Source organism: Strix aluco, chromosome 30 (genome assembly GCF_031877795.1).
Source record: "Strix aluco isolate bStrAlu1 chromosome 30, bStrAlu1.hap1, whole genome shotgun sequence".
Classification (NCBI taxonomy): Eukaryota; Metazoa; Chordata; class Aves; order Strigiformes; family Strigidae; genus Strix; species Strix aluco.
The window spans coordinates 1,170,722-1,191,277 of NC_133960.1; the positions used below are offsets into that span (position 1 = coordinate 1,170,722).

Sequence of the window (20,556 nt, forward strand, 5' to 3'; positions counted from 1 at the left end):
TTGGGATTTGGGGGGGCTGTGAGCCCTGAGATTGGGGGGGGGGGGCCTTGGGGGGGGCTGTGGGACTTGGGGGGGTCTGTGGGATTTGGGGGGCTGTGAGCCCTGAGATTGGGGGGGGGGGGCCTTGGGGGGGGCTGTGGGACTTGGGGGGGGTCTGTGCGGTTTGGGGGGGTCCGTGAGCCCTGGGTTGTGGGGAGGCTGGGGGGGGCTGGGGGATTTGGGGGAGCTGTGAGCTCTGGGGTTGTGGGGGGGCTTTGGGGGGGCTGGGGGGGGTCTGTGGGGTTTGGGGGGGCCGTGAGCTCTGGGGTTGTGGGGGGGGCAGTGAGGTTTAGGGGGGTCTGTGGGGTTTGAGGGGGCTGTGAGCCCTGCGGTTGTGGGAGGGCTTTGGGGGGGTCGAGGGGGGTGCGGGGCTGATGGGGGGGGCCTGGGTCGGGCCCTGCAGGAGCCCCCCTGACCCCGCCCCCTTTTCCCAGCCCCGCCTCCTTCGTGCCCCCCCCCCCGCCCCGCGAGCACTCCGCGGCTGCGGCCCGCCCCCACGTGGGGGCCCACGCGCCCGCCCTCTGCCATTATGTAACGGCGCCGAGGCGAGGCCACGCCCCCCTCCGACCCCATTGGCCGCGCCCCGCCGTGACGCGACGCTCGGGCCGACGCCTATTGGCGGGCTGGCGACCGTGGGCGGGGCCATGCGGGGGCGTGGCCTGGGACCCCCGGGCGCACGCACCCCCTACCGCCAGGTGGCGCTGTCCCGCGCCGCTCCCCCCCCCATCGCGTCACCACATGGAGAGGCGTGGCCTCGGCCCCACCCTCCCGGCCAATCAGCGCAGGGGCGGCCTCCGCATTGGGCGGCGCGGACCAATGGGGAGCTAGGGGGCGGGGCGAGGCGAAGAGGTACCGCCCGCTGCCGGGGAGCGGTGACCAATCGGAGCGCGGGAGGGGCGGGGCCCAGCGGGAGGCACGTGCGGCCGCGCACGTGTCCGCGTGGGGCCGCCGCAGCCGGGGCGATACCGGTACCGGGACGGGGCCGCCGGCACCGCCGCCGGGAGCAGGTGGGACCCGGGACCGCGGGGGGGGGGATTTCCCCGTCCTGGGGGGGTCCTGGTGCCGGGGGGACCCCGTCCGGGGCAGGGGGGGGTGGAGGGATCCGGCGCTGGGGGCGGACCAGATGGGGGGTCCCGGTGCTGAGGAGAGGGGTCCTGGGGGGGTGTCTCGGGGCTGGGGGGTCCCCACCCTGGGCGGGGGGTCTTGGTCCAGGGGGGAGGATCCTGGTCTTTGGGCGGGGGGGGGTCTGAGGCTGGTTGGGGGGATCCTGGGCCTGGTGATGGGGGTCACTGTGCTGGGGGGTCCCCACCTTGGGTGGGGAGGGTCTTGGTCCTGGGGGGGGGGGGGGGTGTCCCGATCTTGGGGGGGGGGGGGTCCTGGGGCCGGCTGGGGGGGATCCTGGTTATGGGGGGTCACAATGCTGGGGGTGGGGGGTCCCCACCTTGGGTGGGGCTCCTGGTCTTGGTCCTGGGTGGGAGGAGTAAGATCTTGGGGGGGGTCCCGATTTAGTGCGGGGGGGGGGGGGGGTGTCCTGGGGCCGGTTGGGGGGTCCTGGTCCTGATTATGGGGGTCGCAGTGCTGGGGGTGGGGGGTCCCTACCTTGGGTGGGGCCCCTGGTGCTGCCTGGGGGGGGGGGTACCTGTGCTGGGGGTGGGGGGAGTCCTGGGAGCGGGTGGGCATCGTGGTGCCCAGCATCGGGGTGGGGGGACACGCGACAGTTTCTCTATTTCCCATTTTTTCCCAATTTCCCCACTTTTTGTCTCTTTTTTTTCTCTCTTCCCTCCCAGGTAGCCTCAGTCAGGTGACACCTCAGGAGCTGAACCCAGGGAGAGGCTCCTCTCTGGGGGGGCCTCCCCTGCCCCCCCGCCCCCCCCGCCACCATGGAGCCCCCTGCCCGCGCCTGCTCCTGCGGCTCCCCCGCCTCCAGCCCGGGGGGCCCCTCCGACAGCGAGGCCGAAGCCAGCGGCCCCCCCCCAGCACCCCCCAAACCTGAGTGGAGCCGCAAGCGACCGGGGGGCCCAGATCGAGCCCCCCCCGAATTGCCCCCGTCACCCCGCGGGGGGAAGCGACCCCGAAAAGGGGATGGGGGGGACGCCCCTCCCAGCGACGGCGATCGCCTCTTTGCCCAAAAAGTGAGTTTTTGCTAGCAAAACGGAGGAGAAGCCCCAAAATGGGAGGGTGGGGCGATACCTGGTCCCCTAAAAATGCATCTTCTCCCAGTTCTGCCTCAATTTCCCCCACCTGAAGCGGGGTGGGGGGTGAGGGGGGGGGACACGACACCCCCTCCCCGCTCTGGATCCAGCCCAGCCGCCATCCTCCTCCTCTTCCTCGCAGTGCCGGGAGCTGCGGGGCTTCATCCAGCCACTGGCAGAGCTGCTGGAGGGGCTGAAACGGGGGCGATATGACAGAGGTGGGTGCCCCCCACCCCCCAGTCGCCCCCCTCTTTGTCCCCAGCCCCCCCCCCCCTCAAGGAGAACTCACAGATTTTTGGGGTTCCCCAGGGCTGAGCAGCTTCCAGCAGAGCGTGGCCATGGACCGGATCCAGCGCATCATCGGGGTCCTGCAGAAACCCGAAATGGGGTGAGTTCCCCCCAAAAATCCTCAAGGGGGGGGGGCAAGGGGACACCCCCTCATGGAGTGGTGTGTGTCCCCCCCCAGCAGTGGGATAACGGGGTTCTCTCTGCCTCCCCCCGCTAGTGCCCGGTACCTGGGGACGCTGCTGCAGGTCGAGGGGATGCTGAGGGTCTGGTTCCCCCACGTCGCCCCCAAACCCCCCCCGCAGGATCCGGCCCCCGCCTCCGCTCTCCTTCGCCGCCGCCCCCCCGCCGGCCCCCCCGGGGCTCCCCGTTGCCGCCGCCTGCCCACGGACACCCCCCCCTCCATCCCCGTGGGGACATCGCATCGAGGGGGGCACCCCAGGTGCCACCACCCCGCCCAGACCGGGACCCCCGCGTCCCCCCCGGCACCGGATGCGTGACCCCCTCCCCGAGCTGTCGGGGGCGGGGGGGGGCTGTGTCTCTCCTTGATTTCTTGATTTTGCCTTTTTTGATGTTATTTTTTTTTTTAACAAAAAACTGGTGGACAGTGAGACCTGCGGGCGGGCGGGGGGCTCTGAGACCCCCCCTCGGTGAGCCCCAAAACCCGGGGAATGGGGGGGGGGGGCGGTCGTGCCTTGGCGCACGGTGCTGGGGAGGGGGCGGGGGGCTGGCCCCCCTCGCCGGGCTTGTGCCTTCCCCCCCCCCCCCCCGTGTTGTGTTTCGGGGGGGGGGGGCCGGGGTGGCGTGTGTGTGTCGTGTGTCCCCCCCCTCAGTGTGGGGCCACCCCACGGCCCTGCTGGAAGCAATAAAAGCCGCGGGAGCGGCCGGGGCCGCCCGGTGCCGGTGTCCTCTGTCCCCCGGGGGGGGGTTTGTCCCCTGGGGGGGGGTCGGACCCTCCTGTCCCCCGCTGCGGTGGGGTGGGGGGGGCTCCCCAGGCCCGGTGCCCCCCCCATCGTGTCCCTGCCCATGACCCCTGACCTCTGCCCCCGTACCCCAAATCCCAGCCTCGCCCTTTGCCCCCCGTGACCCCGCCCCCCCTCCACGCTAAGCCCCGCCCCCCCGCGCGCTGCTGCCACCGACTTCCGGTTCCGGGGCGCTGCGTGGAGCGGCCGCGGCTCTTCCGGGACGTCCCGTTGCGATCGTGACCGGTGCGACACCGGGACGGGGACGGGGACCCGGAACGGGACCGGGGGGGTCTGCGGGGGCGGGGGAGGGCGCGGCCGGGTCCGGCCGTGACGGGGGAAGGCCCGGGGGGGGGGGGGGAGCGGGGGGCGGGTCCTGCCGTGTTTCCCTGGTGGGGGGGTGGGAGGAGCCGGTCCCACCGGGGGCGCGGGGCCCCGGCCCACCCGCCGTCCCCGTCCCCCAGCAGAGCGGCGGCCGCCATGGCGAACCACCTCCGGTTCCTGGGCCGCACCGTCATGGTCCAGAACGGCAACGTGGAGGCGGCCTATGGCGCTCTCAATAGGTGAGGGGCTGGGGGGGGGCTGGGGGGACCCCGGGGGGGGGCTGGGGGCACCCCAGGGGGGTCGCTGGGGCCTCTCTAAGGCTCTGGAGCTTGGCCAAGAGGCGGTGACCGCGCTGGGGTGGGTTTGGGAAGGTCCCGTTAAGCTTCAGGACTGGCGGACATAACGATGACGTTAATTAAACCCAGTGTAATTAGTTCTTGTCTGGGGGCCCCCTCCTAAAATCCCCCCGTGGTGCGATCATTGGGGGTTCTCAGCCACTTTGAGCGGTGAATGGGGTTCGGGGCTGCGGCATCTGCCGCTGTCCCCCACCACATCCCAGTCTCTAAGGTGGGGAGAGGCGGATCGGGGGGAGGGAGCGCTCAGGGGGGAGGGAATTGGCCGGGGGGTCACACCCGGGGAGCTGCGGTCAGTGGCTCGATGTGCCAGTGGAGAGCGGTGACAAGTGACATCCTCAGGGGTCAGGGTTGGGACTGGCGATGAGTTTGAGAGAGATGTTAAACCATGAGAGCGGGGTTTAACATCCATCCCCGGGGCCTGGGCAGGCTGGAGAGGTGGGATGTGCCAACCTCACGGAGCTCAACAAGGCCAAGGGCAAGGTCCTGCCCACGGGTCGGGGCGATCCCCAGCACAAACCCAGGCTGGGCGAGGAGTGGCTGGAGAGCAGCCCCGAGGAGAAGGACTTGGGGGGGCTGGGGGTGGAAAACTGCCTGTGAGCCAGCAACGGGCACTGGCAGCCCAGAAAGCCACCCGTGTGCTGGGCTGCACCCAGAGCAGTGTGGGCAGCAGGGCGAGGGGGGGATTCTCCCCCTCTGCTCCGCTCTGGGAGACCCCCCTGCAGTGCTGGGTCCAGCTCTGGGGGCACCAACAGCAGAAGGACACGGACCTGCTCGAGCGGGGCCAGAGGAGGCCACGAAGATGCTCGGGGGGCTGGAGCACCCCCCTGTGAGGACGGGCTGAGAGAGTTGGGGGGTTCAGCTGGAGAAGAGAAGGATCTGGGGAGACCTTAGAGCGGCCTCCCAGGGCTGAAAGGGGCTACAGGAAAGGGGGGAGGGACTCTTGATCAGGGGGGAGGGATAGGACGAGGGGAACGGGTTTAAACTGAGAGAGGGGAGATTTAGGTGAGATCTAAGGCAGAAATTCTTCCCTGGGAGGGGGGTGAGGCCCTGGCACAGGCTGCCCAGAGAAGCTGTGGCTGCCCCCTCCCTGGAAGGGGTCAAGGCCAGGTTGGACGGGGCTTTGGGCAACCTGGGCTAGTGGAAGGTGGCCCTGCCCGGGGCAAGGGGTGGGACTGGATGGGCTGTAAGGTCCCTCCCAACCCAAACCAGTCTGTGATTTCTGGGGCTCTTCTCTACACTTGAGGTGTCTGAGGCACATGCAGTGACAGGAGGGTCACGTGGGGCTTTTCCCACCAGCTCTGTGCCCCGACACCCGCTTAGACCCCGATTTAATTAAATTAAAATGAATGAATCAACCAAATCACCACAGAACCTGGCCGGAAGGCAAACTAAATCCCCTGAGTTTCGATCCATTCTCAGCTCATTTGCAGAAAGGGGAGGGATTCCTTAGGGGGCAGGGGAGGGGGGGAGGCGCAGCCCATCTCACCCGGCCTGTCCCCCCCGCAGGATCCTGACGCAGGACGGGCTGGTGGAGGTGGTGCGGCGGCGCCGGTACTACGAGAAGCCGTGTCGGCGGCGGCAGCGCTTGGCCTACGAGGCGTGTCGGCGGGTCTACAACGCGCCGAAGATGGGGCGGAAGATCAGCTTCCTGTCACGGGCCAACCGGCAGGACCCCTGGCTGGGCTGCTAGCGGGGAGCTGAGCACCCCCCCTCGAATAAAGGCCCCTCCCCTTAATCGCGTTTTAATGGAGGTTGATGTAATTCCGGCCGGTGACGGGGATTGGCCTCGCTGCCCGCGGGATGAGGCGGCGGTTCCCGCGCTGGCGGGGAAAGGGGGCGTGGTGTTTTTTTTTCCCTGTAGTCACGTGACGAGGGCGGGGTTTACGGGCGCTCCCGCCCCTGCTCGCTAAGCCCCGCCCTCCTCCTTCCCGGCATCCTCTGCGCGAGCGGGCGCGCAGGCGCCGCGCGGCCGTTTCCGCTTCCGCCCCGACGTGCCGTCGCCGTCAGGGCCGCCGCTGCCACCGACCGGGCCGGGGCCTGCGGGGGCCGCGCCCCGCCCCGCGCGCTCCGGTGAGGGACGGGAGGGGCCGCCCCTGAGGGCAGCGGCGGGCGGGAGAGGATGCGCCTGAGGGGCGGGGAGCGCCGGGGAGGCCGCGGCTGAGGCGGCCCCGGGTGCCGGGTCCAGGCAGCGCGGAGCCGTTCGCCGCGGTACCTCCGCGCTGGTGCCGCCTCCCCCGGGCCGGGGCCCTGCTCGCAGCTCCGGAACCGCGGGCCCTGCCGGAGGCCGGAAAACGTCGAGGGAGGGGGGGGGGGAGGAGGAGGAGGAGGAGGAGGAGGAGGGGGGGGCGGCCTGCGAGGGCAGAACCGGAGCTCACGCCTCCGGTAGCGGTGGGAAACCGGGGCCGTGCGGGAGGCGACCGGGCTCGGCGGGGACCGGCTGGGTCCCCAGCGGCGAGTTGGAGCGGTTCGGTGGCGACCGGGCGTGTGGAGCCACGTCCTTAAGTGTGTGACACCGGCCTCTGCTCGCGGCCGGAGCCTCCACGGGAATTACGAGGTTTACTCTTTTTATTATAAAACAACAAAAAAGTTGAACTCTTTTTTTTTTTTTTTTTTTTTCCTTCATTTTTAATCCCTGAAGGAAGCAGTTTGTCTGACTGACAGGGCCGCAGGAGCATCGCCTTCAGGTTCTCACTGTTCTGGGAAGTGACGTTGTGAAGACGGTCAGTGCCTATATATATATATATGTAAAAAAATAAAAAAAAAAAACCTGCCACAGGTTTTATTTCCCCACCGGGTTCTCCGTTGCCACCCCACGAGCCCCCGCGGTCCGGTGTGTGGTAATTAATTATTTCCACTTGTCTTGAACCTCTGGCTTTGTCCTGAAGCGTTATGTCCTAAAAAATCAGAACTTACAGGTGAAATTTTATAATAATGTTCTTTTGGGCTGTATTTGATGCTACTTTTGAACATATCTCTGAGAAACTTGCTGTAAAAAGTAAACGGCCGTGGAGATTTTCAGGTTTTTGGCTGCAGAGAGGGACGAGCTCTCCGGAGGGAGCGTGAGCCCCCTCGTTGGGGCTTTAAACCTGTTGATTTACGTCTCTTGGCTGCTGTTTGCAGCCCCTAAATTGAGAAATATTTCCTTAAAACTAACGCCCAGGCTCTTAATTCTTGGTTTCAGGAGCGATAACCCTATTTGATCGGATTTCTGTTAAAACAGACCCACGTTAACGTCAGGGCTCTGCAGGCCTTTTTATGCGGGGAAGAAACGCCGAGGTCAAACATAATTTCCTTAAGAAGATTTTCTCCTGTTTCCAGATAAAGGAGACTTGGTTTCCAAATCAGATTAGGGCCTGGGCGCGTAATTAAACGTTATTGCATCTGCAGACTGGGACTGAGAGTGTGAGATCTGCTGACGATTCACAGCCAGAAATTTTTTCCCCGGAAAAATCTGTAATTTTGGGTTCGCCAACGTCGGCCGCTGGTTTAAGCAGCGAACGCGGAGGCAGCCGGGCACACGCTGAGCTTTTAAGTGTCAGTGAAGCGGAACGTGTTCCAAGTAGTCCCTGAACCTCACGGGAAAGAGGCTGACGAAGGGTGAGAGGGTGCGTGTGAGGTTTTTCTGTGCCCGTTTGAAGGGTTCTTTAGCTCGCGGTGTGCGAGGCAGCTTTGCCGTCGCTCTTCGGAAACCGTCGAGCGCAGACTTGTGGGTCTTGAGGCGCGATGGAGGGAAGTTCAGAGAGGCCTGAAGGGACGCCCCGACACCAAACATTTTTGTCCTGTTTGTGGCTGATCCCTGTGTGAAAGCGCAGCCTGATCCGGGACCAGCGCGGTGCTTGCCGTCTGTCCTTCCGTGGTCCGTCAGGGAAGGCAGGTGGCTGCAGGAATTTCAGGGCTTTCCCTGCAGAGCACGATTCCCCTTCGCAGGGCCTGATGCTGCGGCTTGTCCGCTCAGGTCGCGGGCTCCTCGCTGCTGAGGCCCTTCCTCCACGGGTACCTCGTTTAATTTTAGCTTGTGTTTTAAAAATACGGGAGCAAAATTCATCTCCGAGAGCTTTCACCGCTTGTAAGCTTTTTCACGAAGGAGAAAAGCGAAGCAATGATTATCTGATACTTTATTTTACTAGTCTGTGGTTTTCTCATCTCTCTTCTTTACAGGTACGAGGAAAATAATTCGCTTCAGCTCCTGGCAAAGATGTCGCTCTCCAAAAGGGAATTGGACGAGCTGAAACCATGGATCGAGAAGACGGTGAAGCGAGTCCTGGGCTTCTCGGAGCCCACCGTGGTGACGGCAGCGCTCAACTGCGTCGGGAAGGGGATGGACAAAAAGAAAGCGGCCGGTACGTCCCGCGGGCTCCAACCCTGACCCTGCCGCTGTTTGCAAAGGTGGTCAGACCCCTTGATGGGGAAAATAGGGGCGCAAAAATCCTCAAAGAGCCTGGAAATAGCCTCAAATCACATTTAAACTTGTTCCCTCTAATCCCGGAAGGCTGGTTTACTGCTGGTGGCGGTGAGCTGCGTGGCAGGCCGTGGTTTCGTTGCTGGTGGTGGCTGGCAGTGCCTGGGGGGCGGATGCCATCCTTGCAGGTGTGAGATCTGGTTTGGGTTGAGCTAGTTTTATAAAGAAACCCCCTCCCAAACCTGGTAGCTCTCAAGTGGATGTGCAGGTGAACCCCCAGGGGTGATGCTGACTGAGCCTCGATGAGGCAGAGGTGAGTACGTGCAAATCCACACAGACAGGTGAGACACGGTCAGAAGCCTTGGAATATGTCACAAAAACTGAGGAAGTAAAAATTAATTGAAGGCCTCTTTTTCTAAAGGAATTAAAAATGATAATTTAAGCTGTGGCTTTACTTTTTTTTAGCCGTTAGAGCCCTAATTTTTTTTCTAGTCGAGGCCTGGACTCCCTTAATCCTTCAGAGTTTAAAGCTCCTGACAACAGGATCCGCAGATCCCGGAGGCTTCCGGAGCCCAGGCCGCAGGCCCCGCTGCATTAGTGGGCTGGAATCCACCTTTAAGAGTTTTACAGCTTCGCAGAAGTCTCTGCGAATTCTCCGTTCTCCTCCTCATCCTAAACAATGAATTCTGAATTTTCCAGACCACCTCAAACCTTTTCTTGACGATTCCACCCTGCGCTTTGTGGACAAGCTCTTTGAGGCGGTGGAGGAAGGACGAAGCTCCAGGCACTCCAAATCCAACAGCGACCGGAACCGGAAGCGAGAGCTGAAGGTGATTATTGATTATTGATTGCCTTTTTTTTTTTTTCCTGTGGTTTGGTGGCCGTGGAGGCAGCACTGGTTACTCTGCCACACTTTCCTCTTCCAGAGAGGTACATCTCGTAATGCTTAAAGTTCAAGAGAAAAGACCCTTCTCCATGATGAAGTGTGTGAGCCTTTACCTTTCGGTTCTCTTTACCTTCGGATGAGGTAGCGCTGTGCTCTCCTTGGTGGAAACTTGGGCTTTTGATTTCTTTCACCATCTCTACTAGGCTTGTGCAGCTGAGTAACTCCACAGGGCTCTGTCTCTTGGTTTCCTTTCGTCCTTTTTAACCAGCCTTGGCAGGGCTGGGTTTGCACTGGGAGCCTGGGGTAGGTGCTCCCAGCTCCCAGCAACTTCCCCTTGTTCTTCCTTGCCCGGATTTGCCCCGTTTCACTCTGCCGGCCAGTTCTCCCCGTCAGCCAGCGAGTGGGACTATCTGGTGGGTGATCTGATGGGTTTTCATTCTCTTCTTCCATCCGGAATCAACAGAGGGTGATTTTTTTTGACAACCCCTGCCGTAGCAGAAGGTTAATGACAGCAGGGATTTAATAGCTCTCTGGTGTTTCTCCCATCTAACGCTTGTCTGGGATGGTGGAAGTCTCACGCATCCAAACCTGTTTTCACCTCCTTTCTTCTCTTGAAGACTTCCCTCGCCATCTTCTGGAATTGCATTTTTTCCATCACTCGCATACCGAGTTTAAAAGGGGCTACTCTCCATCCTGCTCCCCGCTTACAAAGTAAGTTTCCTTTCACTTTTTCTGAGGTTCCTATTTTATGGCAATCTGTGTTTCTCTATTTTTAATCATCACTTAACCTCGGTTAACTAGAACAATCCTGTTCAGGATTTGGATCTCTTCAGGTGTGTTGGGAGACAGCTGCCTCCACTCTCTAATTTCTGTTAGAAAGTTGCTTTTTCTCCCACTGTCTGCCTGAGGCTTTAACTGCTGCCAGAAAGGGTCTCCTCCGGGTCCGGGTCACCCGTTAACAAAGTGGTAAAGCAGCTTCTGTCCCGCAGAGCTGGTACAGCCCGAGGAGCAGCGGTGCAGCCTGGTTTACTGATCTGGAGAGGTTTGGGTTGACACGTTGCCGCCCCCTGAGAGCGGCGGTAGCTTAAAATGACCTCAAGTCTTCTGCAGCTTTCTTGGTGCCAATAAGCATCTTTCAAGTATTTTCTTCTGCTTTAATTTGGGCGTTGGGCTGGCACAGCTGCCATTCGAAAGCGAGGTTTTGGCCAGGCTGTGGATCCCAGCTGCTCCCCTCTTGCTTTTGAACCTCTTGGGGAGGTGGCGGAGAGCCGGCGACGTCGTCCATCCCGTCGCTGCTTGGCGCTTCGTGGTGGCGGGGTTGCAGGCTGCAGCCTGGCGCGGCGACTCTTGCCGGCCCCGTGGCGCAGCTCAAGCGCCTGGATTCTGCTTTTCTTCGCAAGTTGAGCTCAGATCGTGCCCGTTTTCCTCGTGGCTTGGCCTCTCCTCTTCCTCGTGGCCGTGGCCAGTGCGCTGCAGGACAGCGGGAGGGGAGGGAGCGGCAGCCTGTGGCAGAGGGGCTCTCGCACTGGCAGAGCGGAGCAGGGATGGGGCTGGCTGTGGACCAGATGATCCTTCTCCACCGAAGCGTCCGCTGGGGTGTCTCGCACGACTTCAGACAGCTGCCGGTGTTCTCAGCTTCCCCACTAACCCGAAAGCAGCTGGGAAGTGGCAGAGCAGATCTATCCTCTTGGCTCCTGGCGTGGGGACAGGCGTGTCCCGCCTGCCAAATCATCGACCCCTATCTCCAGAATCATCTTTCTTGGAGCTCCATCAAGGTCTAGATGTGTCCTGACCCTGCTGTAACACGAGCTGCTCTAGGCAGGTTGTCAGATCGTGGTCATACTTGCAGACTGACTTCCCCCCCACACACACACACCCCAGTGCAGGTTTTAGAGTTAAGTTTGTACTCGCACGCTTAGATCTTGTAGCAACAAGCAGTGGATTAATTCGGAATGCTACTCACTGGTCGTGTTAGCTGTCTTCAGCACGCTGCCTTCTCTCTCCTTGGTTAACTCTTGTGGGGTAGGTCGTTGCTTGGGAAGTTTCAGGAACTAAAACGTAATGGTTTACACACTTTATACTATGGGCAAGTCCTTTCTCTTGAACTTGTAGGTTTTCCAAGAAGTACCTGTGTCTGGATGAGGAAGTGTCCTTGTAGAATATGAACCGTTATAGTGAAGAAGGGATTGCAACTAACGCTTACAACCGGTGTGTATATTTTCTTTTCAAATAACACCTTGACGCGCACACTACAGTAACACGGTTGCACGGACAGATCCAGTTTACCTCACACAAACCAGGCACTGACTAGATGAAATCCGTGGCTGCAGTCTCATGAGCTGAGCCGTGCTTGAGCAGAGCTCCGTGTAGAACAGAGCTTGAACAGCCTTTGGTTTGGTCCCATCGGCGTGGTCGTTGCTCCGCCCGCTCGCTGAGCTGGGATTCACCGGGGCTGCTCGGTTTGGAGCTCAGCGTCTTTGGATCCAAGCTGGAGTCGGCTGGGTGGGAGCGTGAGGGAATGCTGTGGGTGTCCCGACCTGCCCTGGGTCCTTTTGGGGAGGCCGTGGTCAGACAGCACAGCTTCCTTCACCCTCTGAAGTTGGTGGAAGACACAGAAACAATTTTACCCTGAGGCAGGTCAGCTCGTGGGGAAGCTTTTTCCATCTCTCTGGGTAGCTGAGCGAGACCTTAAATCTCCTTGGTGCCAGAAAACCTTTGACCGTCTGAGAGAACAATGACAGAATCATTCAGGTTGGAAAAGACCCTTGGGATCATCGAGTCCAACCCTCAGCCCGACTCTACAAAGCTCTCCCCTACCCCACATCCCCCCACAGCTCATCCAAACGGCCCTTAAACACACCCAGGGGTGGGGACTCCACCCCCTCCCTGGGCAGCCTATTCTGGCCACTCTTTCTGGGAAAAATTTTTTCCTCATGTCCAGTCTGAACCTCCCCTGTTGCAGTTTAAATGATGGTGGCTTTTACACAGGCACGTCCCTGTCGTGTCTCGTGTCCTTCACGCCCTTGGATGGATCATCAGTGATGCTCCTCTGGTGGGGGAGCAGGGCACAGGCTTCCTAGATCAGCCTGCGAGCGCTGCCCTGGAAGCTCCGAAGCACAGCGGAGTGAGGATCTGAGCCACCTGGTGGTTTCTCATCTCAAAACGCTGGCCCTGAGGAGAACTCTTTGTTTTTAACCGCAGTTTTCTCCTTCTCTTTTACGTTAGGATGTATTTGGTGATGACTCTGAGGTGTCCAAGGAATCTTCCGGCGTCAAGAAGCGGCGCATACCGCGATTCGAGGAGGTTGAGGATGAACCCGAGGTCATTCCGGGCCCGCCCTCAGAGAGCCCTGGGATGCTGACCAAGCTCCAGGTCAGTTTAACTAGGCTGTTACGTGAGCTCTGCCCATGCCCGAGATCTTGAATCCCAGCGTGGTTTAGTGTTTATCTTAATTCATACCACAAGCTGAGCAAGCAAATGGCAACTGTCCTTTGTTTGCCGCAATCGCTGCCCGCGCTCCCCTCGCATTCGGCTAACGATGACGCGAAGCCTTCGATTGAGGAAAGTTTGGATGTTCTCTTGGAGTAAATGGTCTTGGTAGAGAGTGTCTGCGCTGTTAGATTCCTGCTCTACAGCTGGAGGTTGTTAATTAGAGCAGTTTGATACTCTGTTCTCACTAAGCTGGTTTGCGTGTGTTTGCAGCTGTAAAAGGGTGCTGAGGACCCCTTCTCCCCTGACAGAAGGAAGGAAAATTCACTGTCTGATTCTCTCCCTGCAGATCAAACAGATGATGGAGGCAGCCACCCGGCAGATTGAAGAGAGGAAAAAGCAGCTGAGTTTCATCAGTCCTCCAACACCGCAGGTACCTACCGGAGACAGCAGCCAGATCCCGTGATCCCCGTTTCTGCTATGACATGTTGACTTCCGTGTGCTGAAACAGGCACGTAACAAACCTCCCTTCTTTGTCAACAGCCCAAAATTTCTTCTTCATCCCAATCGGAGCGTCTCCCCATCGGCAACACGATCCAGCCCTCCCAGGCAGCAACGTTCATGAACGATGCCATTGAGAAGGCCAGGAAAGCGGCGGAGCTGCAGGCCCGAATCCAGGCTCAGCTGGCCTTGAAACCGGGGCTCATCGGCAACGCCAACATGGTGGGGCTGGCCAACCTGCACGCCATGGGCATCGCGCCGCCGTGAGTACCTGCCGCTGGGCAACTAGTCCTGATGGGTGTAATGCCGACGGAGGGGCTGAGCAGAGGCTTCTCCAGCACTGCTGGTTCCCTAGCAGTGGCCTTAACGGCTGCTGAAGGAGTAAATTTTATTATAAAATGGTGAAATGGAGGATGCTCCTTCCTTGGGTGAGACTCTCCCATCTTGTGCACATGGGATTTGAGTCCCTTCTGGCAGCACAGATGAGACTTAAACTTATGAGGATCCTTTTCACAAATCGTGGGCTGGTTTGGTGCTTACCATGGAAAGAAGGCTCATGTTTCCTTTGAGTTAGAACCGCGGACTGGTTTGGGTTGGGAGGGACCTTGCAGCCCATCCAGTCCCACCCCCCTGCCCCGGGCAGGGCCACCTTCCACTAGCCCAGGTTGCCCAAAGCCCCGTCCAACCTGGCCTTGAACCCTTCCAGGGAGGGGGCAGCCACAGCTTCTCTGGGCAGCCTGTGCCAGGGCCTCACCCCCCTCCCAGGGAAGAATTTCTGCCTTAGATCTCACCTAAGTCTCCCCTCTCTCAGTTTAAACCCGTTCCCCCTCGTCCTATCCCTCCTCCCTGATCAAGAGTCCCTCCCCCCTTTCCTGTAGCCCCTTTCAGTCCTGGGAGGCCGCTCTAAGGTCTCCCCAGAGCCTTCTCTTCTCCAGCTGAACCCCCCAACTCTCTCAGCCCGTCCTCACAGGGGGGTGCTCCAGCCCCCCGAGCATCTTCGTGGCCTCCTCTGGCCCCGCTCGAGCAGGTCCGTGTCCTTCTGCTGTTGGTGCCCCCAGAGCTGGACCCAGCACTGCAGGGGGGTCTCACAGAGCGGAGCAGAGGGGGAGAATCCCCCCCTCGCCCTGCTGCCCACACTGCTCTGGGTGCAGCCCAGCACACGGGTGGCTTTCTGGGCTGCCAGCGCCCGTTGCTGGCTCACAGGCAGTTTTCCACCCCCCAGCCCCCTCCAAGTCCTTCTCCTCGGGGCTGCTCTCCAGCCACTCCTCGCCCAGCCTGAGTTTGTGCTGGGGATCGCCCCGACCCGTGGGCAGGACCTTGCCCTTGGCCTTGTTGAGCTCCGTGAGGTTGGCACGTCCCACCTCTCCAGCGCGTCAGTTGTTGCTGTACTCACATTTTAACGCAGCGTAATCTTGTCTTGCCACCAGGAAAGTGGAGCTGAAGGATCAGACAAAGCCTACGCCACTGATCTTGGATGAGCAAGGCCGAACTGTTGATGCGACTGGTAAAGAGATTGAGTTGACTCACCGCATGCCAACCCTAAAAGCAAACATCAGAGCTGTGAAGAGGGAGCAGTTCAAACAGCAGCTTAAAGAAAAGCCCTCGGAAGATATGGAGTCGAACACTTACTTTGACCCCCGGGTCTCCATAACCCCAGCCCAGCGTCAGAAACGCACCTTTAAGTTCCATGAAAAAGGCAAATTTGAGAAAATTGCCCAGAGGTTGCGAACGAAGGTATTTGAGGTCTTGCCATGCTAACTGACAGCACAGAAGTGAGGGTTCGGTTCGGGATGGGAGCTGATTCTCCTCTCCTGGGATGTGAAGGGATGCTGTGTTGGCTTTGAGGAAGAAGCTTTTCAGTAAAGTCACCTGAAACTTTTCTGTCAACACTGTTCTCGTTGGAAAGGCAGGCGTTCGAATTAGAACGTGTGTGTGGAAAGTGTTTTCTTACAGCTGTCTTCACTTGATGAAAAGACAAAAATCTATTTTTTTTTTTGACAAAAGTTTGAAAATTTCCAAAGAGAATAGATCATTTTTTGGCTGAGTGTTCTTTCCGCAGAAATGATCACCCTAGAGGTGGAGGTTTAAAGGAATCTTGGTGAAATGCCTGAGTTCCTGGGGAGAAGGGGAGAGAAGAGCTTCATTAGACAGAAAAGTCCGGGGGTAGGATGCCTAGGGAGACATTCCTCTGGGATCGTTCCGTGCTCCTAGAAGGCTCAGTAACAAGACCAGATTTTTGGCAAGTTTGTGAGCTTCGGCAAAAGCACTCTGCCGTCACGTGCGGTGTGGTTTCTTCTGTGGTCTGCTTCCGATTGTTTAAAACAAAACCCCATCAATAAATCAGCAGGTGCATACGTATTGTGCTTTTCCTGAAGGTTGTGCTATTTTGGAATGACCTTTATGTGCCATTTTCTTCTCCCCGTTCTCAGGCTCAACTAGAAAAACTGCAGGCAGAGATCTCGCAGGCCGCCAGGAAGACGGGGATACACACTTCCACCAAATTGGCTCTGATTACCCCAAAGAAGGAGCTGAAAGAGGGGGAGATCCCAGAGATAGAGTGGTGGGACTCCTACATCATCCCCAACGGCCTTGACTTGTAAGTAGTTCACTTGCCCGGTTTTGATCGTTGTGCTGCAGGAGGAAACACGGGGAGCTTCCCGGGGGTAACGCGCTGGTCTGTTGAGCACTTGGGTAAATTAAATTCCACCTCCCTCGTCTCCCACACCCAGGGGGGCACTAGGTTTGCTCCCAAAGTCTCTCTTGGAGCTGGTGGCGGGCAGCTGCCTTTCTCCCTCGTTGGAGGCAGTGTTCCCCCCGCGACCGAGAAAATGGCTGCTGTGAAGTTAGAGGGATTTTTTTCAGCCCAGAGTTGGTGTGTTGGGTGTTTTTTCAAGGGTGTGTACAAGTCTGACGGTAGAGTTGTGGGAAGCCTTCCTCCTAACCATGGACTGTGGGTGGATATTCCACTGGGGGAGACACCTGCACGTTAATACTGCGTCACTGCGTGTCTCCTCCAGCACATCGAGCTCTGATCTGTGCTTTGGGTTGGGCTTTGTGTGTGTCACACCCCCACCATGGCTGGCCCAAGGGAAGTGTGTTTATATATTTAATTTTTTTCCATGGCTTGTGTTTAAGGGAACGCAGGAATTCGGGCTGGGAGGTTTGCAATGACGCCCAACTCTCTCCTTTCTAGAAAAGGTGGAACGTCTTCAAAGAGAGACGAGTACTTTGGGATCACAAACCTTGTGGAGCACCCGGCGCAGCTCAACCCACCAGGTACTGCCCCAGTTTTGGTCAAATTTGCTGTTTAAACTCGAGACAAAATACTCTGAGCGGCTGTTGCTTGGTGGGGTGAACCACTCGTGGCACTGCAGCCCAGCGTGTCTTGTCCGTGTGAGAGGAAATTGTGCAAAGATAAGGCTGAAAGCTCTGCGAAGACAGCTGAAATTGGGAGGGAGAGTCCCTCCCTGTTTTTTAAAACTTGATCTAAAATGTGTAGTGCTTACCTGCCGACGGCCTGCTCGGCGCTCGCTGGGGTGGTGGTGCAGACACAAGCTCCTTAACCTCCGGCAGGTCGGTTTTGACCTTCTTGCCCTGAAAAAAGGACATTAAAATAACCACGGAGTATTTTTACTTTTCAGTAAAATCAAAAAATAGCCAAAACGCGTTTTCCTGGTTCCGTGTTTTGGTGCCTGCAGCGCCGCAGAGGTCGGGTTTGTCGATCAAGTGTGGCTGTAACAGCGTGGTACAGGTGTAGCGGTTGCAGGCGGTATTTTCTCTTCTTCAAAAGCAGATTTATGGGTTTTTTGCCTCGTTTCTCTTCCCAGTGGACAGCGACACACCAGTGACCCTGGGTGTTTATTTAACTAAGAAAGAGCAGAAGAAATTACGGCGACAGACTCGGAGAGAAGCCCAGAAGGAACTGCAGGAGAAAGTCAGGCTGGGCCTGATGCCACCGCCAGAGCCCAAAGGTAAATGACAGCTCCGGGGCGGGCAGCTGCCGGCAGAGCTCCGGGCTAACGCGGGCTCGTAGCCATCACACCAGCGGCGCGGGCCACGCGTGGACGTGGCTGGGAAGGCCACGGCACAGCCTCCACGGGAGCGCAGGGATCTGTGTGTCGGTGTGAGTCGGTACCTCCCCATACAGTCGGTGTACGAGCCTGCGAGCCAGCCTGGTGTTCCCGTGCTTTACCGGCAAACCGGTGTCTGGCAGGAGCCTCTCACAGCTCCTCTCCCGTTTCCCTTGCAGTAAGAATTTCGAACTTGATGCGAGTACTGGGGACAGAAGCTGTTCAGGACCCCACAAAAGTCGAAGCTCACGTTAGAGCGCAGATGGCGAAGAGACAGAAGTAGGTGGCACGTTGTACCTTTTATTTTTTGTTTGTTTTTTTTCTTTTGTAATTTTTAGATGGATTTAGCACTGATGTTGTGTTTGTACACAACAGAATCCTTGAACCGATGCAGGGAAGCAGAAGCAGTGTGATTTTTCTGCCTGTTGGTCTTGTAGCCTATTTCAGCTGCCTTGAATGACCCCCCCCCCCGCTCCCAAGGCCCGTGGGGGGAGCGGGGTCTTGGGGTGATCTCTTGCCACTGGAGAGTGGCCTCGTGCCCTGTATTAAACGAGTTTCTTAGCATGATGATGATCGTCATTGCGGTTGTTACTAATTAGTGCTTCCAGGGAAGAGACCGAGGATGAATTGGACTGGTGACTGGATTAAAAAAAGCCCACGTGCTTTTAGTTCAGGCAGAAATCTGGGCAGGAGTTGCAGCTGCTTTGGGATGTGTGGAACATATTCTGTGCTTAGGAAGAGAAGGAGCCGTTCCGATGCCGTAACAGGTAACACCACAGGCTGCGTTTTGCTTATTGCTGCGTCTCTCTTTTTGCATCCAGAGCTCATGAAGAAGCAAACGCTGCGAGAAAGCTCACGGCAGAACAGCGAAAAGCGAAGAAGGTTAAAAAGCTGAAAGAAGACGTTTCGCAGGGAGTTCACATAGCTGTGTACAGGTGAGGGCTGGGCTGGCTGCTCTTTGTGGTGGTTCACCGTAGGCCTCTTGCTAAATACACCTGACAAAGGCCCTATAGAAACGTGCTGATAGAGAGGAGCAGCCTTCAGTAGCAGGACTGTGCACCCGCTCCTCAGGTTTCCATCAAGCATTAAAGAATCCCGGCCTGTAGCAATTCCACTGTCCCAAAAACCACGTCCCTTAACTCATCCTGTTACAGCCGAGCACTAAAACCACGGGGCAAGGTTGGAACGTTTGAGCTGAACGATGGGGAGAGCCATTTCCCAGCTGTCAGAGCTGACCTGGTACGTTGATGTCCAGAAATGAAGACATTTCCAAGAGCAAAATCAAATGAGAATGGGACAGACACAGTCCAGTAACAAACAGGCGTCATTTCGAGGTGTGGGTGAAGCCCCTGAGGAGCTGGAGGAGGAAACGCTGGACCCAGAGTAGGGAGCTCTTATGTCTGGTGATAATATTTCTGGTTTTCTGCAAACGTTTGTTTTTTTTTTTTTTTATCCTAAGGGTCAGAAACTTGAGCAATCCAGCAAAAAAATTCAAAATCGAGGCGAACGCTGGCCAGCTGTACTTAACAGGCGTGGTGGTTTTACACAAAGATGTCAACGTGGTCGTCGTAGAAGGAGGTGAGGACTTCTGAGGCGGGCTTCTGGTCACAGCGTAGCATTCAAAAGCTTGCCTCGAGCAAAAATTACTGTGAAAACGGTTGGCTGAGGGTTAGGGAAGGGCAAGGAAGGAAGGAGGCTGTTTGAAACTCCCTTAATTACGGCTCTAACGGGGTTAGCGCTGACTGCAGAGTGCACTGTAATCCAGTTAGAAAACCCAGCGCTGTCGAAGGGAAAAGCACTTGGTTTGAATCCTTGATGCTCTGAGCGGATGCTTAGAGCGAGGAGAGCCTCAGCGCTCAGTCTGGCACGGTTCCTCACGCCTTGTGCTCTTCTAAGTCATTTTTGTGAGGTGTTGAAGAGCCTGTTTGGCAGCAGGAAATCCCGAGGTGGCTGAGAGCTGAGTACCACGCCGAAGGATGTGGGAAAGGCTGGGCCACCCCGGGGATATTAGCGCTGGATCGGCCTGGTCTGCTGGGAAGTGTTTCTGGGTGTTGTTTGACTTCCGCTGCTTTTTAGAACTTCCTAAAAACTGAAGGTTAAAGGACTTTTTGTGAACTTTGAGTCTCGGTTCTTCCCCAGGCCCAAAAGCACAGAAGAAATTCAAACGTCTTATGCTTCATCGAATAAAATGGGACGAGCAAACATCGAACACAAAGGGAGAGGGTAAGTGTAAAACTGCGTGCGGGGGGGTGTGTGTGAAATGGCAGTGGAGCTCCCCGCTCTTCCTCTGCCTTCAGCACTAAAATTGGCTTTTATTGGTGGTTTTTTTTTTCTTTCAGATGATGATGAGTCCGACGAGGAGTCTGTTAAGAAAACAAACAAATGCTCTCTGGTTTGGGAGGTGAGTTGTGGGCGTAATTCAAGACTGGGGGGGGGCTCAGGCTGGAGGGAAGCGAGCCCTGTCTGGGGGAGAAATGACGTTCTGAGGCTTTGGCTCGCGCACGAACCTGCTGCTCTGACTCTTTCCGTAACATTTCTTGAGCTGTAGCAGCGCTGGGAGCGCCTTCCCCACGCGGCGCTTTTGCAGCGCCCCCTCTAGTCACACCTCAGCCTGGAAAAATAAAAATATTTGTTTTCCCCAAGTCACTGGGAGCAGCGTTTCCTGGGACTTTTTTCCCCTAGAGATGGGGTCATAAACCATCTGCTTTCTCCTCCCAGGGCACAGCGAAGGACCGCAGCTTTGGTGAAATGAAATTTAAGCAGTGCCCCACAGAGAACATGGCCCGGGAGCACTTTAAGAAGCACGCGGCGGAGCACTATTGGGACCTGGCCCTCAGCGAGTCCGTGCTGGAGTCCACAGACTGAGGGGAGGGGGCTGCCGCTGCCCCCCTCCTCGCCCCACAACCCCCCCACCGGATCTCGGACAGCCCCTTCCTCCCCTTGCTCTTCCTCAGCACACCGATTAAAGACATATTTTTTAAAACAAATCACCGTTATGCTTGTTTTCGGGGTAAAGGGAGGTGGGGGGGTGACGGCGTTTTGCTGAAGCGGGGGGGGGGGGCGGGACGGACACCTGCTGACAGGGGGGGCTTTGAGGGAAGCGGGGGGTCTGG

General features: G+C 58.2%; 2 protein-coding genes across 4 annotated transcripts; both read left to right on the forward strand.

The window, feature by feature from the left end:
- The first annotated feature begins 3,640 nt into the window (after positions 1 to 3,640).
- MRPS21 (mitochondrial ribosomal protein S21) lies at positions 3,641 to 5,893 on the forward strand. Of its 2 annotated transcripts, none has more exons than XM_074809262.1 (3): positions 3,641 to 3,724; positions 3,943 to 4,041; positions 5,665 to 5,893. In XM_074809262.1, exons 2-3 carry the CDS (start codon positions 3,959 to 3,961, stop codon positions 5,846 to 5,848), a joined length of 267 nt encoding a protein of 88 aa, XP_074665363.1. In that variant the 5' UTR covers positions 3,641 to 3,724; positions 3,943 to 3,958; the 3' UTR covers positions 5,849 to 5,893. The 2 variants fall into 2 exon arrangements, with proteins under 2 accessions (XP_074665363.1, XP_074665362.1); XM_074809261.1 differs by having other exon boundaries at positions 3,651 to 3,724; positions 3,946 to 4,041.
- Positions 5,894 to 6,101: 208 nt separating this feature from the next.
- PRPF3 (pre-mRNA processing factor 3) lies at positions 6,102 to 20,430 on the forward strand. Of its 2 annotated transcripts, XM_074809330.1 has the most exons (17): positions 6,102 to 6,228; positions 6,797 to 6,878; positions 8,317 to 8,498; positions 9,257 to 9,387; positions 12,669 to 12,815; positions 13,222 to 13,305; positions 13,416 to 13,636; positions 14,801 to 15,107; positions 15,803 to 15,969; positions 16,567 to 16,649; positions 17,201 to 17,344; positions 17,623 to 17,722; positions 18,265 to 18,378; positions 18,903 to 19,021; positions 19,583 to 19,666; positions 19,783 to 19,844; positions 20,162 to 20,430. In XM_074809330.1, the coding sequence occupies exons 3-17, from the start codon at positions 8,354 to 8,356 to the stop codon at positions 20,306 to 20,308; spliced, it is 2,055 nt and encodes a 684-aa protein (XP_074665431.1). In that variant the 5' UTR covers positions 6,102 to 6,228; positions 6,797 to 6,878; positions 8,317 to 8,353; the 3' UTR covers positions 20,309 to 20,430. The 2 variants fall into 2 exon arrangements, with proteins under 2 accessions (XP_074665431.1, XP_074665432.1); XM_074809331.1 differs by lacking the exons at positions 6,102 to 6,228; positions 6,797 to 6,878 and adding an exon at positions 7,376 to 7,763.
- Positions 20,431 to 20,556: the final 126 nt, after the last annotated feature.